The sequence below is a fragment of the Mucor mucedo genome, assembly GCF_025094135.1.
Source record: "Mucor mucedo strain NRRL 3635 chromosome Unknown EV154scaffold_152, whole genome shotgun sequence".
NCBI lineage: Eukaryota > Fungi > Mucoromycota > Mucoromycetes > Mucorales > Mucoraceae > Mucor > Mucor mucedo.
The window spans coordinates 2,297-15,992 of NW_026252436.1; the positions used below are offsets into that span (position 1 = coordinate 2,297).

At 35.3% G+C, this 13,696-nt stretch overlaps 7 protein-coding genes across 7 annotated transcripts; 4 read left to right on the forward strand and 3 right to left on the reverse strand.

The window, feature by feature from the left end:
- Positions 1-267: 267 nt before the first annotated feature.
- On the forward strand, positions 268-3,566 carry EV154DRAFT_74713 (Nup93/Nic96-domain-containing protein). Its single transcript, XM_051607756.1, has 12 exons — positions 268-467; positions 528-645; positions 703-765; positions 852-989; positions 1,055-1,338; positions 1,397-1,702; positions 1,770-2,100; positions 2,165-2,288; positions 2,342-2,985; positions 3,047-3,247; positions 3,315-3,412; positions 3,470-3,566. The coding sequence occupies exons 1-12, from the start codon at positions 301-303 to the stop codon at positions 3,495-3,497; spliced, it is 2,502 nt and encodes an 833-aa protein (XP_051452229.1). The 5' UTR covers positions 268-300; the 3' UTR covers positions 3,498-3,566.
- Positions 3,567-6,138: 2,572 nt separating this feature from the next.
- Positions 6,139-6,483, forward strand: EV154DRAFT_429997 (uncharacterized protein; the record flags this gene model as incomplete). The annotated part of the gene is made up of 1 exon (XM_051596511.1): positions 6,139-6,483. A coding segment is annotated over one exon (345 nt), but the record flags the coding sequence as incomplete, so codon positions are not given.
- A 531-nt stretch (positions 6,484-7,014) lies between these two features.
- EV154DRAFT_402888 (uncharacterized protein) lies at positions 7,015-7,383 on the forward strand (the record flags this gene model as incomplete). Its single annotated transcript, XM_051595314.1, has 1 exon — positions 7,015-7,383. A coding segment is annotated over one exon (369 nt), but the record flags the coding sequence as incomplete, so codon positions are not given.
- Positions 7,384-8,156: 773 nt separating this feature from the next.
- EV154DRAFT_396919 (uncharacterized protein) lies at positions 8,157-8,525 on the reverse strand (the record flags this gene model as incomplete). Its single annotated transcript, XM_051595200.1, has 1 exon — positions 8,157-8,525. A coding segment is annotated over one exon (369 nt), but the record flags the coding sequence as incomplete, so codon positions are not given.
- Positions 8,526-8,672: 147 nt separating this feature from the next.
- Positions 8,673-8,924, reverse strand: EV154DRAFT_403525 (uncharacterized protein; the record flags this gene model as incomplete). The annotated part of the gene is made up of 1 exon (XM_051595325.1): positions 8,673-8,924. A coding segment is annotated over one exon (252 nt), but the record flags the coding sequence as incomplete, so codon positions are not given.
- A 2,075-nt stretch (positions 8,925-10,999) lies between these two features.
- On the forward strand, positions 11,000-11,508 carry EV154DRAFT_526397 (NADH-ubiquinone reductase complex 1 MLRQ subunit-domain-containing protein). Its single transcript, XM_051603386.1, has one exon. The coding sequence runs from the start codon at positions 11,048-11,050 to the stop codon at positions 11,291-11,293; it is 246 nt and encodes an 81-aa protein (XP_051452234.1). The 5' UTR covers positions 11,000-11,047; the 3' UTR covers positions 11,294-11,508.
- Positions 11,509-11,807: 299 nt separating this feature from the next.
- EV154DRAFT_429984 (adaptin N terminal region-domain-containing protein) lies at positions 11,808-13,683 on the reverse strand (the record flags this gene model as incomplete). The annotated part of the gene is made up of 4 exons (XM_051596510.1): positions 11,808-12,768; positions 12,834-13,262; positions 13,318-13,436; positions 13,486-13,683. The coding sequence occupies 4 exons, from the start codon at positions 13,681-13,683 to the stop codon at positions 11,808-11,810; spliced, it is 1,707 nt and encodes a 568-aa protein (XP_051452235.1).
- Positions 13,684-13,696: the final 13 nt, after the last annotated feature.

Genomic DNA, 13,696 nt, shown 5'->3' on the forward strand with positions numbered 1-13,696 from the left:
GTGGTTTTTACTTGGCAAAAGTAGAGGGCTTTTTTCTTCGTTATGTATAACTATTTATTTCAAATAAACCATTAAATAGCTAGTTCTTTTATTCGATTACTTTGTTTGAAGCGTTGGAAGATTAAAATAAAAGACCTGTATTAAACTCCATGATTTAAGAACACATTGGGAAAGGTCAAGTATGCAGAGCGGTAATAGTGACTGCCCCGCGCTTTGTGGGGGATTTAACGTCGCGAAAAAAAGACTGGCGTTTGTTACAGGTGTTCAGTTTCTTTTTCTTTTTTTTATTTTCTGCACAAAATGTCTTCAAAGTTGTTCGAAAAGCTTCTGCAAGACTCGAAATCACTTGTCGATTCTAATGAAAACAATGATAGTTCTAAATTACAACGAGAGTTGGGGCAAATTGCCTCTGAATCCTTTTTATTAAAATCAAAATTCAATACTGGACAAGGTCTTGACGCCACTGCGTGAGTGTTGGAGATATTTTGATTATGGAGCAAGTTTCTCACTTTGAACCCTCACTTTAGGCATTATTTTTTAGCACAAAGTGGTACAAACACACAGGGAACGATCGAGAAATTGAACTCCATTGACACTCGAGTTACATTTCAACCAAAAAAAAAAGTACCAACCAACGATGTTGAGGTATACCACAATAGACATAAACCAAGTTTGAAGAAGTTGTCTAAAACTGTACTATAGTCTTATTTAAAGCAGGTGAATGAAAACATTGTCATTGCCACGGTAGAAGAATCCAATAGTATCGTGAGTATTTTGTATCCTATAGACTTATTTTATCAATTAAATGTCGAGCCTATTTTTTTTTTTTTTTTTTTTTTTTTTTTTTGTAGACCAGGACGAATCTTTTAGATCGATTAGATGACAACTTGCATTCTGATTGGAAATATGAAAAACGTCAAATTTTAGAGGAGTGGGATTATGAGGAAGAAGATAAAAAGTTTGGATTTACGACAGGAGTAAAGGATAAGGTATTTTTATTTATTTGTAAAATGCTTTTCAGCGTAGCGTTAAATACATGTATTTTCCCTCTCAGAAAATCCAGGATATGAATAATAAAACCATCAGCTATGCAAAAATAATCAAGCAATTAAATGACAGCCGCTTATTGTCTGAAAAATTCCCAATCATCAATAAGTGTAAAACTTTATCCACTTCAACCCAATGCGATAAATCACAGGAAAGATCTCGGGCAGATTCTTGGAGTATCGTATCATCTATTGCTAATGAATCAAAGGGAAATAACCATCGCGTGGGTGGTGAATTTGTCCATGATTGCCGTGTTTGGATTGCTTCATCGAAACGTTGGTTGGAAACAGAGTAAGCTATTTTTTTTTACACGCTGTCAGTTTAGTTAACTAAAATTATGTTACTATAGATATCAAACATTTATGAACGATACGTTAAACAACAATGCTTCAGAAGCAAAAGTTGGTGGTTGCCCATCGTTGATGCATCGTATCTATTCATTTATGAAATTGATCTTTATGAAGAACGCAAGTTGGGTAGATCCAATGTTCGAAGTTGACCAAGAATATCCTATATGGTTATTTACTTATCTCTTGATTCGAAGTGGACATTCAGATTTGGCTCTGGGGTTTGTTGAAAAGCATGTAAACTCGTTTCACGAATCACCTGAATTTCCTCCTGCTTTAAAAGAATATTTGAAATCTTCGGATAAGACGTGAGTGTTCCCCCCCCCCTCTTTTTTTTCTACGCGAGTTAAAACTTAACACACTTTTTATAAATAGCGTATCAGACGAAACCAGCAAAAAATTACTCGAAAAGTACCAGGAAATGGTGTATGGAAATGTCAGATATGATCCTTACAAGATCCTTTTGTATAAGGTTATTGGTCGATGCGAAGTAGAGAAGGCAAATATTCCTGCTGTCATTAGAACAGCGGAGGATTACTTGTGGTTGGAGCTTTCTTTAGTCCGTGAAAGTGTGCATGAGAAGAGATACAGACTATCTGATTTCCAAAAGAAAATTACAGCATATGGATCTACGCATTTCGATCCCAACGGTAAAAACCCTTGGTTTTACTTTAAGGTTCTTTTATTGTCTCTGCAATTTGAAAGGGTATAGAAATATTCGATGAAAAAAAAAATGTATATGTACTAAAACTTGGTATTTTTGCTTTTAGGCCATTGATTATCTACACAAGTTGGAAGAGTTCAGATTAGAGGCTGTACACTTTGCTATCAGTTTCGCCTATTATGGTTTGATTCGTATACCAAGTGATCCTCTGGGCTACACCGTTGATTTATGTAAGTGCAAATCACAAACTAAAACATTTGTATGCTGACTATTACTTTATCAGTGGTTACGGAACCTGATGGCAATGTTAGTTTAAACTTTGCTCGTATTATTAATCAATACGTGCGTCTATTCGTATCTGATCAAGCCGAGTTTGCACTCCAATATTTATACCTTATCACTCTTTACTCAAACGAGGATATGACGACTATCTGCCGCGAATATATTGCCAATTACATCGCAGGCCGTACTGATTACAAGAGCATAATTAGATCTGTCGATAAAAATTATGCGCCATTACAACAGGGATCGATTGCTCCATATAAACCACTATTCGGTATCCCCATGTACGAGAGCGAACTTTATAGAAACACCATCCTGTCACCTATTGCTCAAAAGTTTCAACGCAGAGGAAAATATACCGATGCAGTCAATGTTTATGTATCCAGTGGAAACTACACAGAAGCCTTACAAGTTTTAAACTTCCAATTAGACCACACGTTGAACATGTGCATCAAATTAGGAAAAATAGAAGGCCACCAAGTAGACCATCAATTAATTGATTTCTGTGTTTCGACTTTGCAGAGTTATGAAAGCGGAGCAAATAACAGTTGTGACTCGGATGTGTTGATCGTGAATCACACTCTTCTTAAAATTCTTAAAGCAACTCTCCATTATGAAAGACACGAATATGAACAAGTGGTCGAGGTAAAATTATAACATAAATACTAATTGTCTATAATTTGCGAAATACTTACGATATTTGTAGCTTATCAAATCAACAAATATATTCCCCGAGAGTAGCGACTTTAGTGATATTCAAATAGCTACAGCAAGATTTAATAATAGTACTCCATACAGTATCCGCAAGCACATTGATTATGTATTGATCATAGTAATGGAATCGTACTCTAAACTCTGTGATAAATATTCTAAACATAATCTCAATTTACATAATATTAACCAAATGGTACGTTATACGATATTTCACATTCGAACCTCAACCAATCATCTTTTGTACTAATACCTGAACATAGAATATCGCCAAGATCAAGAAAGAGGCCGTAACAGTAATGTCATTTGTTGCTTTAATTGATTACAAGATTCCTGCTGAGATAGTTGTTAAATTGAACAAGTATGCATCCACTTCACATATATTTACTAGTTGTACTAATCAATCATTGTTTTTTAGGCAAGATATATTGTCAACTTTTAACTGAGATTACAGCAATATCGTTTTTATTTAAATAAATCCCCAGTAAATTATGCAAATAATATATATGTCATGGGTGCATATGACTAGGTAATTGTTACAAATATGAAGAGACCCTCCTTGTTCAGGAGCAGACTGGAAATGTCTAAATCGATGCTAGAGGTCAAAAAAAAAAAAAAAAAAAAAAAAAAAAAAAAAGAAGGGGGCGCCATTACAAATTTAAACGGGCATGTTCAACACCAGATGACAAAAAAAAAAGCCGTTGATGTCCAAAAGGAAATTCTCCTTCAATTTTATCTTGGCAAAAACCCAATTGCTCACATGTACACTGAGATATAATTATGAAATGATGATATGATTATATTTAATGACAGAAATTGATGGATTTTAAAATGACTATTTACGAAACGATAAAAGGAAAGGACCAAATGGGCACATTGAAAAGTCTTGTAGATATTTCAACACATGGGTCTTAAATGTGTTCTAATTTATGATAGAATTGTAGTGTTTGCGTATCCTTCTTTTAGAGAGCTGTTCGTTATGAGGATTTGCTTTTTCTTGTTGGAGCGACACAATCTTTTTATCGTAGTGAAACTCTCCCCTAACAACGCCACCATCACCTTCTGGAAGTGGGGACCCTTCTGTCAACCAAAAGAAGCCAATGACTAGTACTACAAAAATTGCGTATTTGTGGATCATATTTTTTTTTTTTTAAATGTAAAGTTTATTAAGAGTTTAAACAAAAGGCTTTTATAGAAAAAAAGAAAAAATATTGGCACATGAATAACTTCTAGGAGTACATTGCATATGTACAAAAATAAAAATGGTATTAACTATTCATTGGCTTCTCCATTTAGCCCATCAGAGTCCTAAAACTCATTGCCACAGGAGTCTTACTAAGACACCCGTCATATTTAAACTTGAATGTCCGTCTTGTTTGGATCTGCAAAAAAAAAAAAATAGGACCCGTATTGCCTTTCTTGTTAAAAGAAGCTAGCATGAAAAGGGATGGGTTATGTTATTGACAGATATACCCCTAAATCATGTTGACTCTTGAGCATTAAATTGTAGTTTGGCAATAAGGACTTGTTTACCTTTACAGTGAATTTGACTGAAGGTACCAACTGTAATCAAAAAGGTAGATACTAGTCGCATTTTTTTGTCAGTATAATGTATAGTTTACTTATTTTTTAGTCCAGGATTCCTCGACTCTAAACTGTAACTAAACCAAAATTAAGGGTATTATATTACAAAAGACCCCTGAAATGATATTGATACTAATTGCATTACGTGGTTAAATGTAGCAGAGAAACCAACAAATTCGATTTCTTTTCAAGCCGCTGACAGTAAATCCGAGTTAGAACGACACAGAAACATCTGTTTTTTTTTTGTAAGATATAAAATGAAAGGGTCCTTAAAATAACGACGTTTTCTTTTTATGGGTCTGTTAATCATCAAGTTTAGAGTTCAAAGGAATTGCTAAGTAAATAGGCCGTCATATTTGAATTTATACGATACGTTTATTGCCCACATAGTTTTGGAAATAATTAAACCCAATCAGACAAGAGACTTTTCACTTGATTTTAGTAGTACTTAAATGATGATATCCAAAAGAATAATTGTAGTTAATTGAGGAATCTCCTTTACTATTCTTTTTCAAGATATGACATGTGTGTTAGCCATCTCGAATAACATCTTTCGCTCGAGAATGTCTTTTTAAATTTTTCTTAAATCACATGATTTTTTTTTCACAACTAAGAAAAACGTTTACTTCAGTTGACATCCAAATCATGCTTCACTGATGGTACATGCTGTTACTGAAATGCTGATGGGTATTTAGCAAGTATTAAATTGCCTCTATATAATATTGGGGGTGTCTGCAGATGTTTCTATTATATAAAAAGGCTGAAACGTTATGGCTCATTTGATAAACAATGAAATCATCCTGACATAAGCCAGCTCTTGTATATATAAGTCTAGTTCACACAATTTTTTGATTAAATAATCAATTAAATCATCCTGACATAAACCTGCTCTTGTTTAACTCGTTCACACGATTTTTAATCAGTCTAAAAATAAAACCCGTTCAAACACTTTTTCCTTTCCTTCTTCTCTTCATTTTTTTGTATCATTCTTATTTATACATGCTCCTGTATAATACTATCTTTTTAAACAGAAGCAATAAATAATGTGAAAAGGTTAGTTAATGACGACTTTTGTCTTTTTTTTTTTTTTAAAAAAAAAAAAAAAAAAAAAAAAAAAAAAAAAAAAAAGCTAAAATATTACTTCTTTTTTAAAAAAAGATACACCTCAATTTCTCACTGTCAAGGCTAAAGATAATATATTCTATATAACAAAGACCTCCCCGATACCAGCTGTAAGCTTTGGGGCAGAAAATCGAGTGGGCCGTCGCTAGCACAAGGCGGATGATCAAAAATATATAATTTTTTTTATTCTTCCCATCTTTGCCTTTCTCATTCAAGTTTGTTAAACACGCAATTATGGGTGACATCAGTAAAGATACTGCTTAGAAGAGTATCCAAGAAAAGATTGTTTTATCTGGTAAGGCTCAAAGCACAGAAAAAAGAAATGGCACACGCTCTAACATAAATTATATAGCATGCCGGGTGAACCAGGTTATCTACAACTGGAACGTCATTGATTATTTTTTAAAACTTGTGGAGGAAGTACCGGCTATTAATATGAAGCAAGCAGCACTGAAGATTGTGAGAGATTTAGAGCTTCTCCAAGCAGCTTTGATTCATCTACCTAAAGTTAAGAATCAGATAACCACAATGATGAGCCTCTTGAAAAAGAAAAGTCCTGTAATTTCTATATTTTGGGAGAAGTACTCTTCAGTCCTAAAGATGATTCCGCTTGACCACAAGTTATACGTCCGGAAGACCCAGGTCCTCCTCGAAAAAGAGGCAATGGGCAGAGCTACTTATAAAAGAAATCAGACTAGCTTCTCCTCCTCCTCCTCCAAGCCCTAAAAAAAGAGACGTTGTCACACAAGTTGAACAAATAGAGCATGACGGTATGAATGTGCTTGATTCAGATATTTCTTTGGCAACGAGAGGTTTGCTTCTAATCCCAATGACCTCACACCCAGGAAAAAAACAATCATCTCTGCTGGCCTTTCCTCAATTCTCGATCCGACTGACAAATCCTTTGGCTCCCAAAGGTCCATATTCACCGCAAAGTAACGGGTGTATGTAAATGCGTATTTTGATAAAAGGCTTGTAATCAAAAACCATGTACTTGATGATGAGATTCCCAATACAATCAGGATTGTCCAGAATATACTGAACCTATCAGCTGACTATGAATGTGCCATTGAATACGTAAACAAATTGAAGCAAAAGTACAGCAAGTCAGGCAGGCTCAAAGCAGCAAATCATAAAATCTTTAAGCATATTCGCAATATAATGGATAATTACAGTCATTTGCTTCACCATAATGAAAAGAAGACAATCCGAGAAAACGAGTATTTGTGCTTGATTTGGTCTTATATACTTGAACAGCTTTTCCCACCAAAAGGAATAGTTCATGTTGTTGCTGGCGAGTCCGATAATGCATATTCTACTGAAAGCAAAAAGAAGAAATACCCTGAAGCAAAGTCAGTACATGGGTTTAAGATTGATATAAGGCTTATTGTAGAAGTTGAAGAAGAAGAGAATGACGTTGCTGTTGGTGAATGCACCAAGAATAATGACAACAACAAAGCAATCAACGACAACGGAAAGCTGCTTAGAAAGTGCAAAGATACCATCGATGGATTAGTTTACAATTTGAGAAACGTGGATGATGAATTCATGTCGTATATGATTCAAATAACTGCTTCCTCCTGTTTGCTCTCGACGATGCATCTCACCGTAAATGGCTTATACGTTTCAAAGCATAGACATACATTCAATATACCTCATAGCTTTGATGATCTCTCAAGCCTATCAGACACGTTATCCCAACTGTTGACAATGAAAAGAGAGCTTCAATTAGTTGCAGAAAAAGTAATTAAAGAAATGAAGAAGACACACACAGCAGAAGACTCATTTAATCGACACAAAATGCCTATTATCAATGATCGACTTCTGGTTTTGCTGTACCTGGTACAATCCTCCTCGATACCAAGTATTAACAGTGTCACACCGATGCTTTGGCTTTCTCCATTCAACACCAATATTTACCAATGAGACAAGTACATCAACAGAGAAACCAGAGACACCAGAGCAACCAGAGCAAGAACAGTTTGAAGAAGGTGCTACTAACAAGTATAGACGAATTAAGCTTGTCAATGTCCAATATTATAATATTTATAGCAAGGAAACAGCAAGTAGACATCCTATGATTTTTGGCTTATATATACCATGCCTCAATGGCGTGTTGGAGGGGGAGGACCAAAGTATTGAATTTGGCATTGTAAAAGACTAGATCTCGAAGATGATTGTACCAGGTACAGCAAAAACATACGTCGATCATTGATAATAGACATTTTGTGTCAATCAAAAAAGTCTTCTACGGTGCGTGTCTTCTTCCTTTCTTTGATTATTTTGTCTGTAACTAATTGAAGCTCTCTTTTTATTGTCAACAGTTGGGATAACGTGTCTGATAGGCTTGAGAGATCATCAAAGCTATGAGGTATATTGAATGTATGTCTATGCTTTGAAACGTATAAGCCATTTACGGTGAGATGCATCGTCGAGAGCAAACAGGAGGAAGCAGTTATTTGAATCATATACGACATGAATTCATCATCCACGTTTCTCAAATTGTAAACTAATCCATCGATGGTATCTTTGCACTTTCTAAGCAGCTTTCCGTTGTCGTTGATTGCTTTGTTGTTGTCATTATTCTTGGTGCATTCACCAACAGCAACGTCATTCTCTTCTTCTTCAACTTCTACAATAAGCCTTATATCAATCTTAAACCCATGTACTGACTTTGCTTCAGGGTATTTCTTCTTTTTGCTTTCAGTAGAATATGCATTATCGGACTCGCCAGCAACAACATGAACTATTCCTTTTGGTGGGAAAAGCTGTTCAAGTATATAAGACCAAATCAAGCACAAATACTCGTTTTCTCGGATTGTCTTCTTTTCATTATGGTGAAGCAAATGACTGTAATTATCCATTATATTGCGAATATGCTTAAAGATTTTATGATTTGCTGCTTTGAGCCTGCCTGACTTGCTGTACTTTTGCTTCAATTTGTTTACGTATTCAATGGCACATTCATAGTCAGCTGATAGGTTCAGTATATTCTGAACAATCCTGATTGTATTGGGAATCTCATCATCAAGTACATGGTTTTTGATTACAAGCCTTTTATCAAAATACGCATTTACATACTCCCGTTGCTTTGCGGTGAATATGGACCTTTGGGAGCCAAAGGATTTGTCAGTCGGATCGAGAATTGAGGAAAGGCTAGCAGAGATGATTGTTCTTTTCCTGGGTGTGAGGTCATTGGGATTAGAAGCAAACCTCTCGTTGCCAAAGAAATATCTGAATCGAGCACATTCATACCGTCATGCTCTATTTGTTCAACTTGTGTGACAACGTCTCTTTTTTTTAGGGCTTGGAGGAGGAAGAGAAGCTAGCCTGATTTCTTTTATAAGTGACTTTGTCCATTGCCTCTTCTCCGAGGAGGACCTGGGTTGTCCTGACGTATAACTTGTGGTCAAGCAGAATCATCTTTAGACTTGAAGAATGCTTCTTAATTTTAGAATGATACAATTTCAACATGACAAACATTCACAATAAATAAAAGGCAATGACACAGACATATGCAATAATGCATGTATTTTCTTTTTTTATTGTTTTTGATAATTTTTTTTTTATTAATATAATAAATTAATCAAATCGTCATCCTGATACTGCAAATTGTAGGGATTCACTTAGTTAGAGTTGTTATTTCATTTTCAAAGTATATACAATATTTTAGCAATAATTGTTCAAATGAGGAGACATAACTGTTTTCAAGTGTCGAATATTTAGCTTTTTACGAAATTCAAATAGTTAATAGAAAGAAAAGCATATGATTAGCCCTTTCAAACAACATTGCTCGTAAAGCTTTTATAGTGAAAATTACCCAATTGCCATATATATTATTTAAGTTTGACAACTGTGGTCTATCCCCATGAATTTTATTGACCACCTACTGAATATGTCCATAGATTCATGCCAAAGTTTTAAATAAATGGGACAGCAACAACGCCGTCTTTGGATTCAAAACGTATTGACTGGTATATTGAATAACAGTGTTTTAGTTAAGTATATGTGTATTGGCTGCTAAAGAATAAATATCCAAAGGTCTGAGTTACCCCCAGCCATGTTATCCCAGCCTTTCCGCTACTTATTTTTATGAAAACGCCTAATGCCATAGGTTTGACTGCATCGTGTGCGTGGCAGAAGTAACTTTAATTTATATTAGAGAAATATGTTGTCTGTTTTTTTCACACATAAATTAACCCAGATTATTTGCAATCAATTGCATGTGTTAAAGATAGACCGTGTGCCAGTTCAGTTACACTGCGACAAAATAAAAATAGAGTTTATGAGTTAAAATCTAGAAAGGTAGCATGATGTCATAATTCTGGTTTTTAAGAAAGTAAACGTGGGCATTTTAGTGTTTCGTTTAGCCTTGCTAGAATTTTGTGGCAACGGACGTCTGTATGAACAACAGGAATTGGTAGTGCTACTAAAATTTTAACAGACAAATTGAATATAGCAAACAGCTTTCTAATATCGTACGAAAAAATGGATCGAGTCAGAATTGTGATAATATAAAGCACAGACAGGTGTAGCATTTTATTGGTTGACACAGACGAACGGCATATAAGTCGGTGGTTGATAAATGATGCGATATTTTTTCGCTAAAGTTAGGTACGGAAGTCATTTTGCAAGTCAGCCATGGTGGCGGTGGCTATGCATTATAAAAATGACAGCGGAGGTACTTTTTTCTTAACTTAAACAAGGTAATCCCAGGAACAGTATGCGGACGTATTATTTATGCGTATTGTAGCGCTCTTAATGCATGCAATGATATATTATTAAGACATGTAAAATTATGATGCATCGGATCTAACTTTATAGCGCCTCAATCTAACACCTGGCCATTTAGAGTACAAAGTAGCACAAACTCAGTTACGGAATGTATCAACAATTTCCAAGGATGGCATGTTAAACAAAAGTCTATACAACATATTATCTGTGATGAGTTTCTTACTTTTATCAATAATTACCAGGATTTTTTTAGTTCCCCATAAAAATATGGGTAGACTGACATCAACCAATCATTTTACTTTCGATGTGGTACAAGGCCGAGACAATGAAGGGAAAGAAAAGAAATTGTCAGGCCACCAAAAAAAAATCGTTCGATAAGAAATGAAATTTTTCCAGGCAGAAAATAAGTCATAGGAACATGACACTTTTTATTTTTGTGGTGTGATTTTTTTGACTTTGCCCTGAAAAATTATCATATAAATACAACAACAGTAATTGTTTTTTTTTATAGAAGATCATTATTACTTTCAATAAATATCAAAACAATAACAACAATATGACTGCTCTCTCTAGTTTCCTCAAAGCTTCCAAGAAACCCGAAGTTTATCCTATCGTCGGTATTTTGGGTGTCGCCCTCTCTGGTGCTGTCTGGTTTGGTGCTCGTGCCTGTAGAGCTCCTGATGTAGCCTGGAACCACAAAGGAAACCCTCACCCATGGCAAGACATCAAGGATGGCGAGCAAGTTAAATTGATTGCTTTAAATCAAAAATACGATCACCGTTGGGAACGTACCAAGTGGTAAACAAAACTCCAAAAAAAAAAACTCCTTGCATATAAACAACAAACGAGGCGAGCGAAATGAAACACACACACCAACTATTATATATCTATTTTACCTTTTTACTACTATTATTATTTATCCGCGAATCTCACATTTACATATCTACACATTACAACCTAAAAGAATCTAACGGATATTTTTACTCTCTAATAAACATCTTGATTTTTGTACTCAAACCTTTTTTTATATTCGAATGCATTTTTAGATGATCTTTTTCAACACGATGTCGCATCTAGTCTGTAGAAAAAAACCCAATATGATATACTTACTGAAGAACCAATATTAGCGAATTTGTTTTTATATCCACAGGGAAAGTCTGAAGGGGGTCATTGTTTATTGGAGTCGAGTAGGTAGTTACATAGATGTGTGAATTATTAATACAATGTAGCGATGCATATAGGACTTTTTATATGTTTAGCAATATTGTAAAATTGTTTTATTGGAAACGTCTGGTCAGATATAACAGATAAAGAATTTATTGCAGCAAATCAGTGGAATATGGATTATTAGTTTGAGTAGGTACAACTCTATTATTACTCGTGGCAGCATTGTAACTCCAGTCGTTAAATTGAGCAGATGGCTCTTGCTGCTGCTGTTGTTGTTGTTGCTGTTGTTGTTGTTGCTGTTGTTCGTGTTGCTGTTGCTGTTGTTGGTATTGGTCTTGTTGTTGCTTTTGGTATTGTTCTTGAGGTTTTTGATATGTGTTTAAATTTCCGTTTCTCTCTTTAAGAGCAGGAGATGGTAACAAATAACGAGGTTTGTAACGATTGATAAAAGCAGTAGGGCTTTTGTGGTAAATGGAGGCTAAAGAACCCACATGAAGTAACAATTCATCCAAGAAATTGGGATCCAAGTTGTCGCTTTCAGTTGTGATGGCGGGTTTATCAGATAAAACTACTGCTTTAGCTGCTGCTGGATCTGTCGAAAGTAAACGCCAGTAGATATAGCCACGATCACGTAAATCCGGGTTATCAACTTCTTCTGTGGCCCATTTCAATACCTTGGGTACTAACTCTTGACCAACAGTAGGTCTTTGCACAAATAACTTGACGGTGGCTGTTAATAAAGCCAACTGGACTTCATAAGGTTCTTCCAAAAATGTGTATAAAAAGTCGTCCAATAACTGATCGGCATTTTCAATTCTATCCGCGTATTGTCCAATAATCCAAATCATGGATGCTTTTGCCTCAGGTTCATCCAAATCATCCAAGTTTTCGCAGAGGGTTGAAATAATACTTTCGTATTGATTGGGGTATTTTCTGAAGATATCTCGAATCACAATGATGGCCTCTTGAACAACATAATTCACCTTGGTTTGAATGAGTTCTAATAATGCGGCGATACATCGGTCTGCGGCTGATTCAAGTTTGACAGCTAATCTACCAATGGCTCTAACAGCCTTTCTAACAAAATCTACGTCCACTTCGGCAGCATATCTATCAAAAGGAAACGGAATCAGGATCCGCTTTTTTTTTTTCCTCTTTAAATATAATTAGCCTACTCTTTCAATTCGTTCAATACTAAATCTACGTTTCTATCATTGGCTAATCTAAAGATAATTTCCAGCTTGCCCAACTTGACACAGATGGGATCATCGTACTTGCAGAAAAATACTTTGATGTCATTTTTCAAAATCTCGGGTCTTCGTTGAATAATCAGTTGAATATTACGTAAAGCTACGTATTGCACTTCATAACCCGAGGCTAATAGAGTGACTAAAGGAGGACCCAACTTTTTGCACAATTGGTTGATTTCGTCTTCATTAGCCATATAGTTCATAAGATACATCATGACTTTTGTTGCTGTTAAAACGACTGCTGAATTAGCATGCTGTAATCGAGGAGAGATACGTTCGGCAAGCATTTCTGCGTCGCCTGATTCTTGGGGTACGTAGTACATGAGAGCTTCCAATATATATGTTTGACCCCATCTATAAAGCTATTGTGTTAATATATACCTACATAAAATACATTCAGTTTACATACTCTGAACATTCACCTAAAGCAGCTACAAGTTTGCTTGCAATTGAATGATTTAATCTCAATTGAATACTATCGGATCTTTCAGAAATTTCTGTTAAAGCAGCTACAGCATTTGCAACGACCTAAGCGGGATGTTATTAGAAATAATTTGCTTGTTCATCCAATACTTACGGTTGGGTTAGGATCAGCCAAGAGATCTCTCAGCATATCAACAAAATGTTCACTTTCTACCAAGACTCTATCATACATGTACAATTTTGCAACACATGTAGCCGCAGTTTTACGAACATAGGGATCTCTATCCCTTAAACTGTGTCGAAGAGGGTCTACCAAGACATCAACAATTTTTTCTACTTGAATATAACCCATTGTTCGAATAGCT